The 14459-nt window shown below is 39.7% G+C and overlaps 1 protein-coding gene across 1 annotated transcript; it reads left to right on the top strand.

Moving 5' to 3' along the window:
- Positions 1 to 614: 614 nt before the first annotated feature.
- On the top strand, positions 615 to 14183 carry Znf227 (zinc finger protein 227). Its single transcript, XM_026403729.2, has 6 exons — positions 615 to 1244; positions 1975 to 2047; positions 2463 to 2524; positions 5168 to 5294; positions 6516 to 6611; positions 11368 to 14183. The coding sequence occupies exons 3-6, from the start codon at positions 2465 to 2467 to the stop codon at positions 13497 to 13499; spliced, it is 2415 nt and encodes an 804-aa protein (XP_026259514.2). The 5' UTR covers positions 615 to 1244; positions 1975 to 2047; positions 2463 to 2464; the 3' UTR covers positions 13500 to 14183.
- Positions 14184 to 14459: the final 276 nt, after the last annotated feature.

Raw genomic sequence — 14459 nt, 5'->3', positions numbered from 1 at the left:
TACTCTATGTGTAGTTGTGCTCAACATGTCAGTTCAGAATTATTTATGCTACTAACAAAAGTGGAATTCTACAAAATATTCTGCATCCATTGCATATTTTTGGTCTTTGATTCTCTGTGTCTAAAAAATATCTTTCCTACTGGTTAATCCTGTTAAATGTAAACACTGAAAATTAAAAAGGTATGCTTTTTTTTTTTCTTGGTAGTGCTGGGTGTAATTCTATTAGGAAAGGATTACATGATATGTTTCTCACAATCTCCAACTTTCATATTTGCTGTTACTTTTTATTTATTCGCTAGTGAGAAAAACCTAAACTCTGTCAACAGGAACTGCTTCAGGTTGGCAAAAGGACTGGAAGTCGTGAAGAGGATTCTGGAAGTCGTAGTCCCGAACCTCCGAGAGTTTGGAGACTTTTTTTTTCTCTGAAAGAGGGAATTCCATTTCCCCCCCTCTGGGCCTTCTGGGAAAGGTATTTCAGAACTCCGTCCGGAAGTCATCAAGCAGAAGACGCGCAGCGTTCCTTCCCCTAGGGGCTTCTGGGAAGTGTAGTTTAGGCGTTTTGGGTAGTCTGAGCCGCTTCCGCCGGGGAAAGCCAGGCAGTCACCATATTTTGGTCCGGGAGGTGAGTCCGCCCGGCCTGCAGCCACAGCAACCCGCGGAACCTTTTCAGCCTGAGCGCGAGTCTCGCGGCCACCAGTCCGGCGGTTGAACATGGATAAGTCGCGGCCGCCGGGGGAGGCCGAGAGGCGGAGGGCAGAAGCGTGGATCCCCTCGGCCCTCCCCGCGTACGGAGCCGCGCTCCTGCGGTCCGTGTGAGACTGCTCGCGTTGCCATCTCTGCGCTGTTTCCTCCTCTGGGGGAGCGGCAAAGCCGGCAGGTCCTGCGGAGGAGCCTAGTTAGATGAGGCTCCGGTCCACGCTCAGGTCGGCGGCGGCGCCTGGGAGAAGCCGCGACCCGCCGCCGCATCCTCCGGGAAGCCGAGGGCGTCGTTTCACCGCAGCCTTTTCTTCACCCCTGAATCGGAGCTGGAGGGAGGGACGGTGCTGCCACTGAACCGAAGGCACGTCCTTGCTCCGTCGTCTCTTGCCATCAGCCGGGTTTCCTTCTCTCTCTGTAAATTATCAGGAGGAAAATGACCAGATTTTTGTCGAATACCTGAGTTCTGCGTAGGGCTCAGAAGTGAGTTTATTAATAACATCTCACCCTGACGTCCACACATTCTCCTGTGGACTATGTAGATTGGTGTAAGTACTGAATTTGATTTCACATCAAATAAGTCGTGTTCCAATTTACTGAATCCTTAAGTAACCACCAGTTTCAACATTTGCTGCAAACTGCCTCCCCTTTTAACTGTAGTCTTTTAGAGCACATCACAGACATTAGGCCACTTTCTTAAATTCTACCATGAGCTCTGCCGAAGCTTGCGTTTGACATTTGCTCAGTATCTCCTTCCATTCCTTTTCTTTCAAACTTTTTTTTTTTTTGTCATTAAACGTTTCTTAGAAAGCAGTTGGATTTTTAAAGAGCAGTCAGGGATATTGAATCTGTTTCTTAAAGTGTATTTCTTTTCTACTATATTTGTATATATTTTTAAATTTACCACACTTCACGTTTCTTCTTTTTTGGTCTACGTTTTTGACAGTTTTTTTTTTTTGTGTGTGTGTGTGTGGTTCATTTTTCCCCCCTTCTTGTTATCCTCAACTGGCTTAGAATTTGCAATCTTATGCCATTCTTTTAACTTTTAAAAATCATTAAAGGGGTCCTTTTCTGATATCATGAAATACCATGAAACGGTACTTTTTAGAAAACTGATACCAGTATCAGTAAAATATAATCAGTGGGCAACAAATTATTAACTAAGAAGATATTTTAAATCAGGGTTAGACTTTTCAGAAATTAAAGGTGATTTTATAGACTAACAGTGTTTGCAAGTATAGTTTAGGATGCAAAATATCTATTTGTTTTGTTTTGTAGCTACAAGAGAAAGAGACTCCTGGTTCTTAGAACTTTCCATCTGTTCATTTAATACTTGGAGCTGCTTTATGAGGTAGGTACCATGTTTGTTGTCCTCATTGACACATGACAAAAGTAGGGCACAGAGAGTTCTTAACATGTTCTGGGCTATTCAGAATTGTCATTTCTAGAAACTAAACCTGGCATTTGGCTCCAGAACACAACATCTTTTTAGCCCACATGTTAGCCTTTCATCTCCTACCTTTCTCAGAAATTCCTACAGTAGGTGGCATTTGGTGTGTTCCTTGGTCATACTGCCAATTGGCATTGAGCTGACAGGCCTCCGAGTAGGCGGAATCTACTTGTGCTCTGATTATGGAACTATGTGGTGGCATCTATCTGGAAGTGGGGGCACTCGTACTCTTCTATAATTTCCACAAAAATCCACATGAGGTAGTGGGAGCTCTAACTTGTATCTCATATCTCATAGCTTCTTCATCCTTCCTCAGACATGCCTATTCAGGAATCTGACCTTTCCCAGAAGGAACAGGAACAAATGACCAAGTTTCAGGTAAGGGATTCTGTGTCTCAAGAATTAGGTATATATTTTTCTCTTCTTTGGGAAGGCTGATGGAAAATAACAGATTTTTTTTTTTTTTTGACCTGGGATTGAACCCAGGGGTACTTAACCACTGAACTACATCTCCAACCCTTTTTATGTTTTATTTTTGAGACAGAATCTTGCTGAATTGCTTAGGGCTTCGCTAAGTTTCTTAGGGCCTCGCTAAGTTTCTGAGGCTGGCTTCGAACTTGTAATCCTCCTGCCTTAGCTTCCCAAGATGCTGGGATTATAGGCATACACCACTGTGTCCTGCAAAATAACAGGTCTTTGAGTGCACAGTGTATGCTAGGTGTGTGTGTATGTTTGTGTTTTGTTTCATTTATTATTTTCACTATTTTACAAAAAATATTTGAAAAGATATTAGAAACTTTAAGAACAAAATAATCTATATTGCTCTCTTGCTTGTAAACTAGTTCTTTTTATTTTCCCATATTCCTTTTTCAAGTTCATGTCACTATATATGTGCAGTAATGGAATAGGTGAAAATTTGACTATTTTTTTCATTTAGTTATATCAAATGTATTTCAGTGGCTATATTATATTCTGTTGTATTGGAATGCCCTTTAAAAAATAAATTATTCCTATTCAAACTTTTTAAGAGATTTAAGAATTTCACCATTTTAAGGAACACTATAGGAACATTTTCTCTATGTATAGTTTTTCTTTGTGTGTGTGTGTGTGTGTGTGTGTATGTTTTAGTCACTCATCTATTTTTTTCTTATATTTATTTTATCAAAGCAATTGTATATAGGTAGGTCTAATAGTATTTAAATACCTCGTCAGTTCTTTCTGTCGTTGCTTTATTCTTTAGAGCACTGTGAGAATATGTAGGTGATTTATCTGCATTTTAAACATGAAGACAAGGGTGTGGGAATATCATATAACTGCCCACCTTTCCCCAGGTCACCAGTACATTCGACTCTGAAGCTTCTGACTGTTGGGTAGGAATATCTTGTCATTCCATTTTCATGAAGAGGTAGACAAGGCAAAAGTATTTTTCAGAACCTGGAGTGCACCTGGCATGACCCTTTGAAACATAAACTTTAATGGTGCCCTTCATATGGGTCTTGCCAAAGGGCTTGTCTCCTCTCTGCTAGGTGTGGGTCTTAGTCATTCTGAAAACCTAAGATGCCTAAGCTCAGTTTAATATAAGTATTTTAAATTTTTCTTCAGCACAAGATATCAGGCACAATATTACAAGACAATAACCAACTGGTGGGATATACTTAAACAAAATAAAGGTCCACAGTTCAATTTCCTGCTAAGATTAGTAGGATAGCCTGGTGTGGTGGTGCACACCTGTACCTTTAGCAACTTGGGAGGCTGAGTCAGGAGGATCACAGCCTCAGTAAGTTAGTGGAACTGTCTCAAAATAAAAAAGTAAAAAGGGATGGGGGTGTAGCTTAGTGCTTGAGCATTCCTTAGTTAAATCCTGTACCTTCTAAGCTAAAAAGAGTAAGATAAAACCCAATTGGATTATGAGGGGAAGAAAATAGGGGTTTCTTGAAAAAAGAAAGTGAATTTATGAAAAAATAGTATCAATAATGTATATGAATATTAAGAAAGAGATTTATTTATGTTGTGAAATGTTTTTTTAAAAAAGAATTAAGGTATATTTGGCCGAGTTTAAAGATGCAAGAACACTTGTATTCATGAGAAAAGTGGATTGAGAAAACTTTTCTGGGGGACATTCTGCTATTCTTTTTTTAGAGTTTTAAAAGTGACTGTTCTATGACTTTGCAATTGCTGCTTCTTGGCCAAGATATCTCTTTTTCTCTCTTTCTCTTTTTTTCTCTCTTCTTCTTGCTAAGATCTCCATAAAGGAATCTTTGAAGTATTGATTATAGGTAAAAACATAGGACTAATTGTATATTATTTGGATTGGTTAAATATACATGGTTCCAAGGAATACTGTTCCGTGCACTCACAATGGCATGAAAGAGATTATAGCAGGGATGTGAATTGTTCAGTTTCCAAGCCCCTGTGGTGCAGTCTTAAGTGCTTTACATGTATTCACCTACCTAGTCTTTTCCAGCACCTTGTGATTTAGACAGCATTGAGAGTCCAGAGCTGATCCCTGAACCAACTGTGAGTCGGCAGTTGGAAGCATCCAGGAAGAGCTATATACTGTCCTAGAGGGTTGCTGAAGGCCTATGAACTTTGCAAACATTTAAAACAGATAAAGAGTTTAAAATTTGGGGGAGGGGGTAGGGGACCTTAAAGGAGGGACAGTAATTAAACAAACTGACTGGGATCCCTTCAAATCTGTATGTACTTATTATTATTTTAATATCCTCTTTATCCTTTTCATGCTATACTTATTTTTGGTTTGTTTTCGGTGGTACTGGGGATTGAACCCAGGTATGCCTTACCACTAAGCTATATCCCTAGACTTTTGTTTTCTTTCTTTTTTTTTTTTTTTTTTTGAAACATGGTCTTGCTAAATTGCTGAGGGTGACCTTGAATTTGTTATCCTCCTATCTCAGCCTCCTGAGTTGCTGGGATTACAGGTGTGCACCACTGTGCCACACTTGTACTGCACTCTTTCTGAGGGAACTGCAAAATTGAGGCTATGTGTGTTTGATGTTGTAGGAGGCAGTGACATTCAAAGATGTGGCTGTGGTCTTCACCACAGAGGAGCTGGGGCTGCTGGACCTTACTCAGAGGAAGCTGTACCAAGATGTAATGGTGGAGAATTTCAAGAACCTGGTTGCAGTGGGTGAGGACAGGCACCTCTGACACTGAACTTCAACTCTCTCGAGTATCTCTGTGTCCTCAGATATTCAAGGCTTTGTCCCATTTGAAATGGTTCCCTGCTCTTGATGGCAAAGTGATTTCTAATGTCTGGGATGATAGGGATAGGTTTTAGTGGTGGTTTTGCTCACATGAAATTCTTTTCTTTTGAATCACTGGTTCTCAGCTGCGGTGATTTTTCTGTCAGAGGACATTTGGCAATGTCTGGACACAATTGTCACATCTAACGGGTGGTGACCAGGGATGTGGGTCTGCAATGCATAGAGTAACGCTCCACAACCCAGAATTCACCAGTGCAAAGGATAAGTCTTGCCATAGTTGAGAGATGTTCTAGGTGAACTGTAGAAGGGCAACTGTGCTTCTATATTTTATCTTTCAAATTATGGTGGTAAATCACTCCTGGGTCATGAAGTAAACTTAGGGCTTTGTACTGGCAATTTCAATGAAATATATGATGGCAGATTATATCAGTTCCTTATCAAAACCACTCACATTTCATCCATAGCATTTTTTAAAATTTATTTTTTAGTTATAGGTAGACACAGTGTCTTTATTTTACTTTATGTGGTGCTGAGGATTGAACCCAGTACCTCACGCATGCTAGACGAGCACTCTACCTCTGAGCCACAACCCCATCCCTGTGACAATTTTTTTTAAAAAAAGAAATATTATTATATATTTTTTTTTAAAGAGAGAGTGAGAGAGGAGAGAGAGAGAGAGAGAATTTTTAATATTTATTTTCTAGTTCTCGGCGAACACAACATCTTTGTTGGTATGTGGTGCTGAGGATCGAACCCGGGCCGCACGCATGCCAGGCGAGCGCGCTACCGCTTGAGCCACATCCCCAGCCCATTATTATATTTTTTATGCCTTTATTTATTTATTTTTATGTGGTGCTGAGGATCGAACCCAGTGCCTCACACATGCCAGGCAAGCTCTCTACCACAGCCCATGCTGTGACAGCTTTGAATAAGTGATGGGAAAGACAGTGTTGGCCAAGTGTAATTTAATACATATATATGTCAAATATATCATCTGAGAACTAGGCATGACCTAAGTTTCTTCTTATAGTTCCTGATTTAAAAAAAAAAGTTCTTAAAATACCACTGAGGATTATATGATTTAGGCAAAAATGTATTTTAGTTGTGTGTTCACCTTAAATATATGTATCTCTACCTTTTCATAGGGTACCTTCCCTTCAAAGTGGATATGGTGTCCCAGTTGGAAGCAGAAGAAAAGCTTTGGATGTTGGAGACAGAAACCCAGAGAAGTAGCTATTTTGGTGAGAACTGTGTAGCTGTTCTTTCAGACACGAGCTAGTGAGCTTCTCACCACATGTATCATTGCCACCGTAATCTAAGTGTCATCACCTCTCACCTGGAAAATGACAAACACCACCATGCTGGTCTCCATGCTTCCTCCCTTACATTCGTATAATCTGTGGCCACACACTAGCCAGGTGATTCTTTAAAAAATAATAAAAAAGTTAGAGCATGCCACTCCTCTACTCAACCCCTTTCAAAGCCTTCTCTTGTCACTCAGACTGGGCTGTAAGACCCTGTCTGATCTCGTATCCTCCCCAAGTTTCTATTTCTATCCTTTCTCTCTTGCTTAGATCATTCTGGCCTTTGGGTCCCCTTGGCGTGGACTTTCTGAGTTCTTCTGTTTCACGGCTTTGGCTAGTTCTGTTCCCTACCTCAGCAGAGCCCTCCAGCCCAGCCCAGCCCCTTCCTTACTCCTTTCAGGTCATTCCTCAACTTTCATCCTTTAGAGAAGCCTTCTGTGTCTGTCCTGTTTAAAGTAACTTCTTCCTTCCACTCTCCATCCCCTTACCTTATCTCTTTTGTGTCTAAACACTGATTACCTAATGACATATTTTTTATTTTCTTGTTTATTATCTGTCTCATCCCACAAGAGTAGGGATTTTGGCAGTTCCATTTTTTGCTGTCCACAAAAACCTCTGATGGGCCTTCCGTGCTTGGTAAATACTTGCTGAGAGAATGAATTATTAGGGTTGTGGTGGTGGCTCATTGGTAAAGCACTAGCCTAGCATGTGTGAGGCACTGGGTTTGAGTCTCAGCACCACAAGTAAATAAATAAATAAAGGTCTATGGACAGCTAAAAAAGAAAAGAAAAAAAATATCTATATATTAGTTATAAATGGGTACAACACCTTTATTTTATTTATCTTTTGTGGTGCTGAAGATCGAACCCAGTGCCTCACACATACTAGGCAAGTGCTCCACCACTGAGCCATGACCCCAGCCCAAGAATGAACTATTAACGTAATTCCTATTCACTGGCACAGGAATGGGAAAGCTCCCCTTGCAGCTCCCCCAGCCTGTGACCCCAGCCTTTCTCTGCTTGAAGGCTGCCTTGCCCACGTGCTGCCAGCCACCGTGCTCTTCCACTAGCTCATCCTTGCCCTCCTCATCCCTCTTCTCACTCCTTCATTTCTCACTGCATTCTTCACTTCGTTTCTCTTTTTTCCTCTTTAATTTGTGTATTTCTCAGTTCTACTATTTAAAAATTAAAAGTAAAAATTAGTTCATCCTAGAGGCTGTAAATTTACATGCTCTTCCAACCCCCAAAACAAAATAGAGGCTTGTCTGCAAGCACACCAGATGAAGCCCTGAATTCTGTGAGTGGTTAATGAATATAACCACTCTTCTTTTGTCTGTCTCCCTTTTAGTCTACATGCTGCATCATGATTAATGTGTCAGGATTATTAGATACTTGCTTCACTTGACTGGGTCTCATTTTCATATGCAAACAACCTCAAGGGTTATAGTCCTAAGTATTGTCATTTTTCATTTTTACCTAACAGATTAAGGTCCTTTAACAAATCAGGCGGCATTTTCTGTCCCCCTTTCAAAGATTTCCTTTTTTTCTTCAATATCAGTATATTTAAGGACTTTGTAATCATGCCCCATGTGCCAATAATATCCAGGAATTATATAATCTATATATTCCCTGTAGGTCACAGGAGCACAAATTACCGTGCTTATTTTTATAGCGATTCTTAAAAACTTACAGAGAAGAATGGAAGCAAATGGACCTTACATTCCTATTACTCCAAAGATAGCTCATTGATTTAGAACACACTAGAGTGATTAATGGGTAATTTTGGAACTTTGTTTTACAGTGAATCTATAAATATAATTATATGTTTAGGTAATTATAACATAATTACTATACAATTATAATTTTGTAGACATTTTTAGGTATGTAGAGATTCAGACTTTCTAAATTTAGAAGGTAAAACTTATTCACAATTATCAGGCTGTAATTGAACTCTTGGTAATTATTATCAATACCAGTGTACTAGGCATTATGATTCATCAGTTTCCACATAGTAACTTCAAGTTGCCACATTTTAGAGAAGACCACCCTATGTACAGCCAGCTTCCTGCTTTCCCCCTCCCTTTATTGTAATATCTAAATAGTCATATCCTATATGCAGTTTTAGTGGTACTCTTATTGCTTGTAATACACTTTAAGTTTAGCAGTGTTGGATTGGACATTTTCAGCGTCCATGTGCACTATCATACCTGTGGAGATGAGCAGAGTGCTGACTATAAAAGGAAAAATTATGGAATTTCTACCTAAGATTTCCAGCATGATTTAAACCTTGTTGGTGTTAATCTTGGTTGATGGTAGACAGTGTGAGAAGCTCTTCACATGTTGCAATGACTTTTGATGTCAAACACTCCAAGGCCAGGCTTTACAGGGTAAGGGCACAGTCCTACACAAGCCACCCTTCAGCACCAGCTGTAAGTCCAGGGGTTCTCAGACTCATTTCTGACCAACTAGATACAAATTTGGGGCTTCCCTTGGTAATTTGTTAGAATGATTTGCAGAACTCAGGAAGGTGCTTTATTTAGCAGTTTTATTACAGCCAAAAGAACACAGATCAAAAATATCTAAAGGGAGAGGTGCAGAGCGTGAAATGGGAGAAGTTTCCCTCCTGCCTCCATCTTGTGATTACTTTGAGCTCATTTTGCTAATCTAGGATAATCTACCCATCTTGAAATCCTTGATTTAATCATATTTGTGAAGTCCCTTTGGCCATTAACAGGATCAGGAGTTGAACATCTCTGGTTTGCGGAGGTGGATTATTCAGGTCACCATATCCAGAGTTGCATATGTGCCTGTTGATAGTTTTTCAGAGTTTAAATTATTAGGATATAATTCCATTTAAGCAAATTAATTATATAATTAAGGTCCCTCCTCCTCTTTGAAATAGTTTAAGCCAGGGTTTTATTGTTTGTTTGTTTCTTTGCTAGAGATCAAACCCAGTGCCTCACATGCCAGGCAAGCCTCTACCACTGAGCCACCACCCCAGCCTCTGTATAGTGGTACTCTTTTGATATGGAGGTCTCAGTGTGTTGCCCATGCTGGTCTCAAAATCCTGAGCTCAGGCAATCCTGCCTCAGCTTCCTGAATAGCTGGGATAAAAGTGTAGATGTGCTTACCACCTCACCTTGTGTGTACTGGTATTTTTTTTTTTTTCCTTTTGGATACTGGGGATTGAACTCAGGGTACTTGACCACTAGCCACATCCCCAGCCCTACTTTCTATTTTTTATTTAGAGATGTGGTCTCACTGAGTTGCTTAGCACCTCTGTTTTTGCTAAGGCTAGCTTTGAACTTGGGATCCTTGCGCCTGAGTTTCCCAAACTGCTGGGATTACAGATGCTCACCACTGCGCCCAGCTTTAGTGGTACTCTTATTGCTTGTAATACACTTAAGTTTTTGTTCTGTTTTTTCAAAAAATTGTTTGTCACAAATTACAGAATTGATTTCATAATATACTAACATATCTCAACAATTTGATAAAAGTCAAATTACAGTGGGGAACAGAGTTTATGCTTTTCTGGTGCTAGCGGGTGGAGCCCTGTGTAGAGCACTTGTCTAACATGCATAAGACCCTGGGTTGCATCCCCAGCACTGTGAGAGGGAGAGAGATAAAGCATTATAAGGAAAATGGGAAGGATCGAAGGTATAGGAGTTAATGTGGAATTATTTTTATATTGAATGTTAGGAAGGTATTTGAACATAGACCTAAAGGGAGTGAGAGAATCAACAAATCTGAGTTTTCCAAGTGAAATATAATTCCTCTCTTCAGGGTTGATTTTTGAGAGCCTGCACTATGCCCTGTTTTATTTCTTCTCCCAACTTCTTTTTCCATTGTACAAGATTAGCTTTCTCTTTTCTTTTACTTTTACAGACTTGAATTATTACCAGGTTTCAGAACAATGCATGTTAGTATTCCAACCACTTTCCTAAATTATTCTTCTTTTTTAAAAAATTTTTTAATTGTAGTTAGACGCAATATGTTTATTTTATTTATATGTGGTGCTGAGGATCGAACCCAGGGCCTCACATGTGCTAGGCGAGCGCTCTACTGCTGAGCCACAACCCCAGCCCCATTTCCTAAATTTTTCTTGAAATATAATTTCTACCAAAACCTAAAGTACTATTTTATGCCCAAAGAAAAGGTAAATAAGCTTTTAATTTATGTTATTGTGGTTGGAATGTGGATTGTTTTTTTGTTGTCTTGAAACCATCTGATTTCAAGCTTGTGGCTCTCATAGTAAACATCATATTTACACTTCTAGAAATGAGCCACATTTTACACGTTGGAGTTAGAAGATTCTTGATCCACTCTTTACTTCCATCTGGATGAAAAACATGAGAAAAGGATAAATGATGTTATAAGGACAAGATGACTCTTCCCCTGCTTATTAAGGCCTTATCCTTTGTCCTTACTGTGATTTTTTTTTTGGTTCCAGGGATCAAACCCAGAGGCACTTAACCACTGAGCCACATCCCCAGCCCTTTTTATTTTTTATTCTGAGAAAGGATTTCACTAAGTTGCTGAGCCTGGCTTTCAACTTGTGATCCTCCTGCCTCAGCCTCCTGAGACTCTAGGTTTATAGGCATGTGCTACTTAATCTGGCCCCTACTCTGAAATTCTAACATTTCTAAAGAAAGTATTAACCTGTCCTTATTTCTGAATGTTGCTTTCTCTTATAGGCAATACAAGAAAAAATGAGATGGAAACTCTTCAAAAATTTGCATTAAAATACATTTCACATGCAGAGCTATCCTGCTGGCAAATCTGGAAACAGGTTGCAAGTGAATTAACCAGATGTCTTCAGAAGAAGAATTTCCAGTTATCACAAGGTAATTCCATTCAGGTTTTTGAAAGTGAGAGCATTATAAAGAACCATAAAGGAAATGGTTCCAGGTATGTTGAAAATGAAGAGTTTTCAACTTTAAGAACCCAGGATTCTTGCCAGAATGCATATCTGAGCAAGTCACAGAATCTCAGTAGAGATAAGCAAATTGATGTGAAAAGCAGTCTGCATTTGAGTGAAGACTTGATGAGGAAATCACTAATCAGTGAACACGTTAAAAATGAGACAGAGCAAAAGCCCTGCAAATGCGACAAATGTGGCAGGAGCGATATCTGTGGCTCCAATCTGCAGTTACCCTTTCAAGAGAAACCACATCCATGTAGTGAGTGTGGAATGCGCGTCCATTATAGTCCAGTGCTTCACCTTCATCAGAAGGTTCACACAGGAGAGAAGTGCTTCAGTCAGAACACATACCTGCAAGCTCATCAGAGAGTTCACCCAGGAGAGAAACTGGGTAAGGGTCAGGAATCTGGTGATTGCTTCAATAAGAACCCTTTTTATTCTCACCAGTCTAACCCAGGAGAAAAGTCCTATAGATGTGACAATTGTGGCAAGAGATTCAGTAGCAGCACAGGTCTCATCATTCATTATAGGACTCACACTGGAGAGAAACCTTACAAATGTGAGGAGTGTGGTAAAAGCTTTAGTCAAAGTTCCAATTTTCAGTGCCATCAGAGAGTTCACACTGAAGAAAAACCATACAAATGTGAAGAGTGTGGCAAGGGCTTTGGCTGGAGTGTTAATCTCCGTGTCCATCAGAGGGTCCACAGGGGTGAAAAGCCTTATAAATGTGAAGAGTGTGGGAAGGGATTCACTCAGGCTGCACATTTCCACATCCATCAGCGAGTCCACACTGGGGAGAAACCCTACAAATGTGATGTGTGTGGTAAGGGCTTCAGCCACAATTCACCACTGATATGCCATCGCAGAGTCCACACTGGGGAGAAGCCATATAAATGTGAGGTGTGTGGGAAAGGTTTTACCCGAAATACAGATCTTCATATCCATTTCAGAGTTCACACAGGAGAGAAACCTTATAAATGTAAGGAGTGTGGTAAGGGCTTCAGTCAGGCCTCAAATCTTCAAGTCCATCAGAATGTCCACACTGGAGAGAAACGATTCAAGTGTGAAATATGTGGGAAGGGCTTCAGTCAGTCCTCAAAGCTGCAAACCCATCAGAGAGTCCACACGGGAGAGAAACCATACAAATGTGAAGTGTGTGGCAAGGACTTCAGTTACAGTTCAAATCTGAAACTTCACCAGGTAATTCACACTGGAGAAAAACCATATAAATGTGAGGAGTGTGGGAAGGGCTTCAGCTGGAGGTCAAATCTTCATGCTCATCAGAGAGTCCACTCAGGAGAGAAGCCCTACAAATGTGAGGAGTGTGATAAGAGCTTCAGTCAGGCCATCGATTTTCGGGTCCATCAGAGAGTCCATACTGGAGAGAAACCATACAAATGTGGTATATGTGGTAAGGGCTTCAGTCAGTCCTCAGGCCTCCAGTCCCATCAGAGAGTCCATACTGGGGAGAAGCCATATAAATGCGATGTGTGTGGAAAGGGCTTTAGATACAGTTCACAGTTTATATACCATCAGAGAGGACACACTGGAGAAAAACCTTACAGGTGTGAGGAGTGTGGGAAGGGCTTCGGTAGGAGCTTGAATCTTCGCCATCACCAGAGGGTCCACACAGGAGAAAAACCTCATAAGTGTGAGGAGTGTGGTAAAGCCTTTAGTCTTCCCTCGAATCTTCGAGTCCATCTGAGTGTTCACACCCGGGAGAAACTCTTTAAATGTGAGGAATGCGGGAAGGGCTTCAGTCAGAGTGCACGCCTTCAAGCCCACCAAAGAGTCCACACTGGAGAAAAACCTTACAAATGCGACGTTTGTGGCAAGGACTTCAGTCACCGGTCTCGTCTTACATACCACCAGAAAGTCCACATTGGCAAAAAACTCAAGAAATGAAAATTTTTTTGTTGACTTCTGCCAGAATGTACAACTTCAAGTTTTTTGAGTCTGTTGCTGGTGATGAAACCCTATTAAAATATCGAGAGTGGAAGGGGTTTTCTTCAGACTCAGAATCTAACACATACTTTAAAATGATGACGTACAACCAGAGTAACAGGACTAGAATTCAAATTTTGGGAAGAAATTGATATTGCATCTTGTTGGCAAGATCCAGTTAATATAAATGACCATCTTTCAGTGTGACTCTATGCTCAAAGGTATTGTATAAAAGGATATTTGCCATATGTTAACTAGTTATTATTTTTGATCAGGAAGGGTTTTGAACTATTTTTCCTTTAACTTTCCTTTTATACTTACAGTGGTCATTATTTTTACTAAAAAGCTGTAAAGCTATGGAAAAATAAAATTGCTGACTAAAAATTTCCTGTCACTAAGGATGTACAACATGATTATTTTATGTAGTATAAAGGGGTATAATTAAGTAGTAGATTCTCAGAGATGAATTTTTGATCTTCAAATGTAAATTTATGTCTGCCATGATATATAAGAAAAGATAGTCATTGAATCATTGTTTTAGTAGCAAACAAATAACCAGTTGGATTGCCAAGGTATTTTATGCATTATCATTGCATGGAATACTATACAAACACTAAATGAGAGAAAGTAAATTTGTATTTACAGAGGTTGGAAGATTTTCAGAATTTATTAATCTGAGAAAACGTAAAACATGAGTCTTTGTGAAATCCTATTTTTTTAAGAAAAGGTATAGATGTATAGATATTTCTAATTATCTCTAAATGATGAGATTTTGATTCATATGTTTATATTTTTTTATTTTGAAATCATATGAAACTTAGAAAAACTGTAAAATTTATATAAATTCTCTCATATACCCTTTACCCAGATTCATCTTAACACAATTGAGTCAGTCTTCACTTATCTGGATGTGCATATGTA

Source organism: Urocitellus parryii, chromosome 15 (genome assembly GCF_045843805.1).
Source record: "Urocitellus parryii isolate mUroPar1 chromosome 15, mUroPar1.hap1, whole genome shotgun sequence".
Taxonomy (NCBI): Eukaryota; Metazoa; Chordata; class Mammalia; order Rodentia; family Sciuridae; genus Urocitellus; species Urocitellus parryii.
The sequence above is the reverse complement of the archived record's forward strand: the minus strand, read 5'-3'. Positions and strand labels throughout refer to the sequence as shown.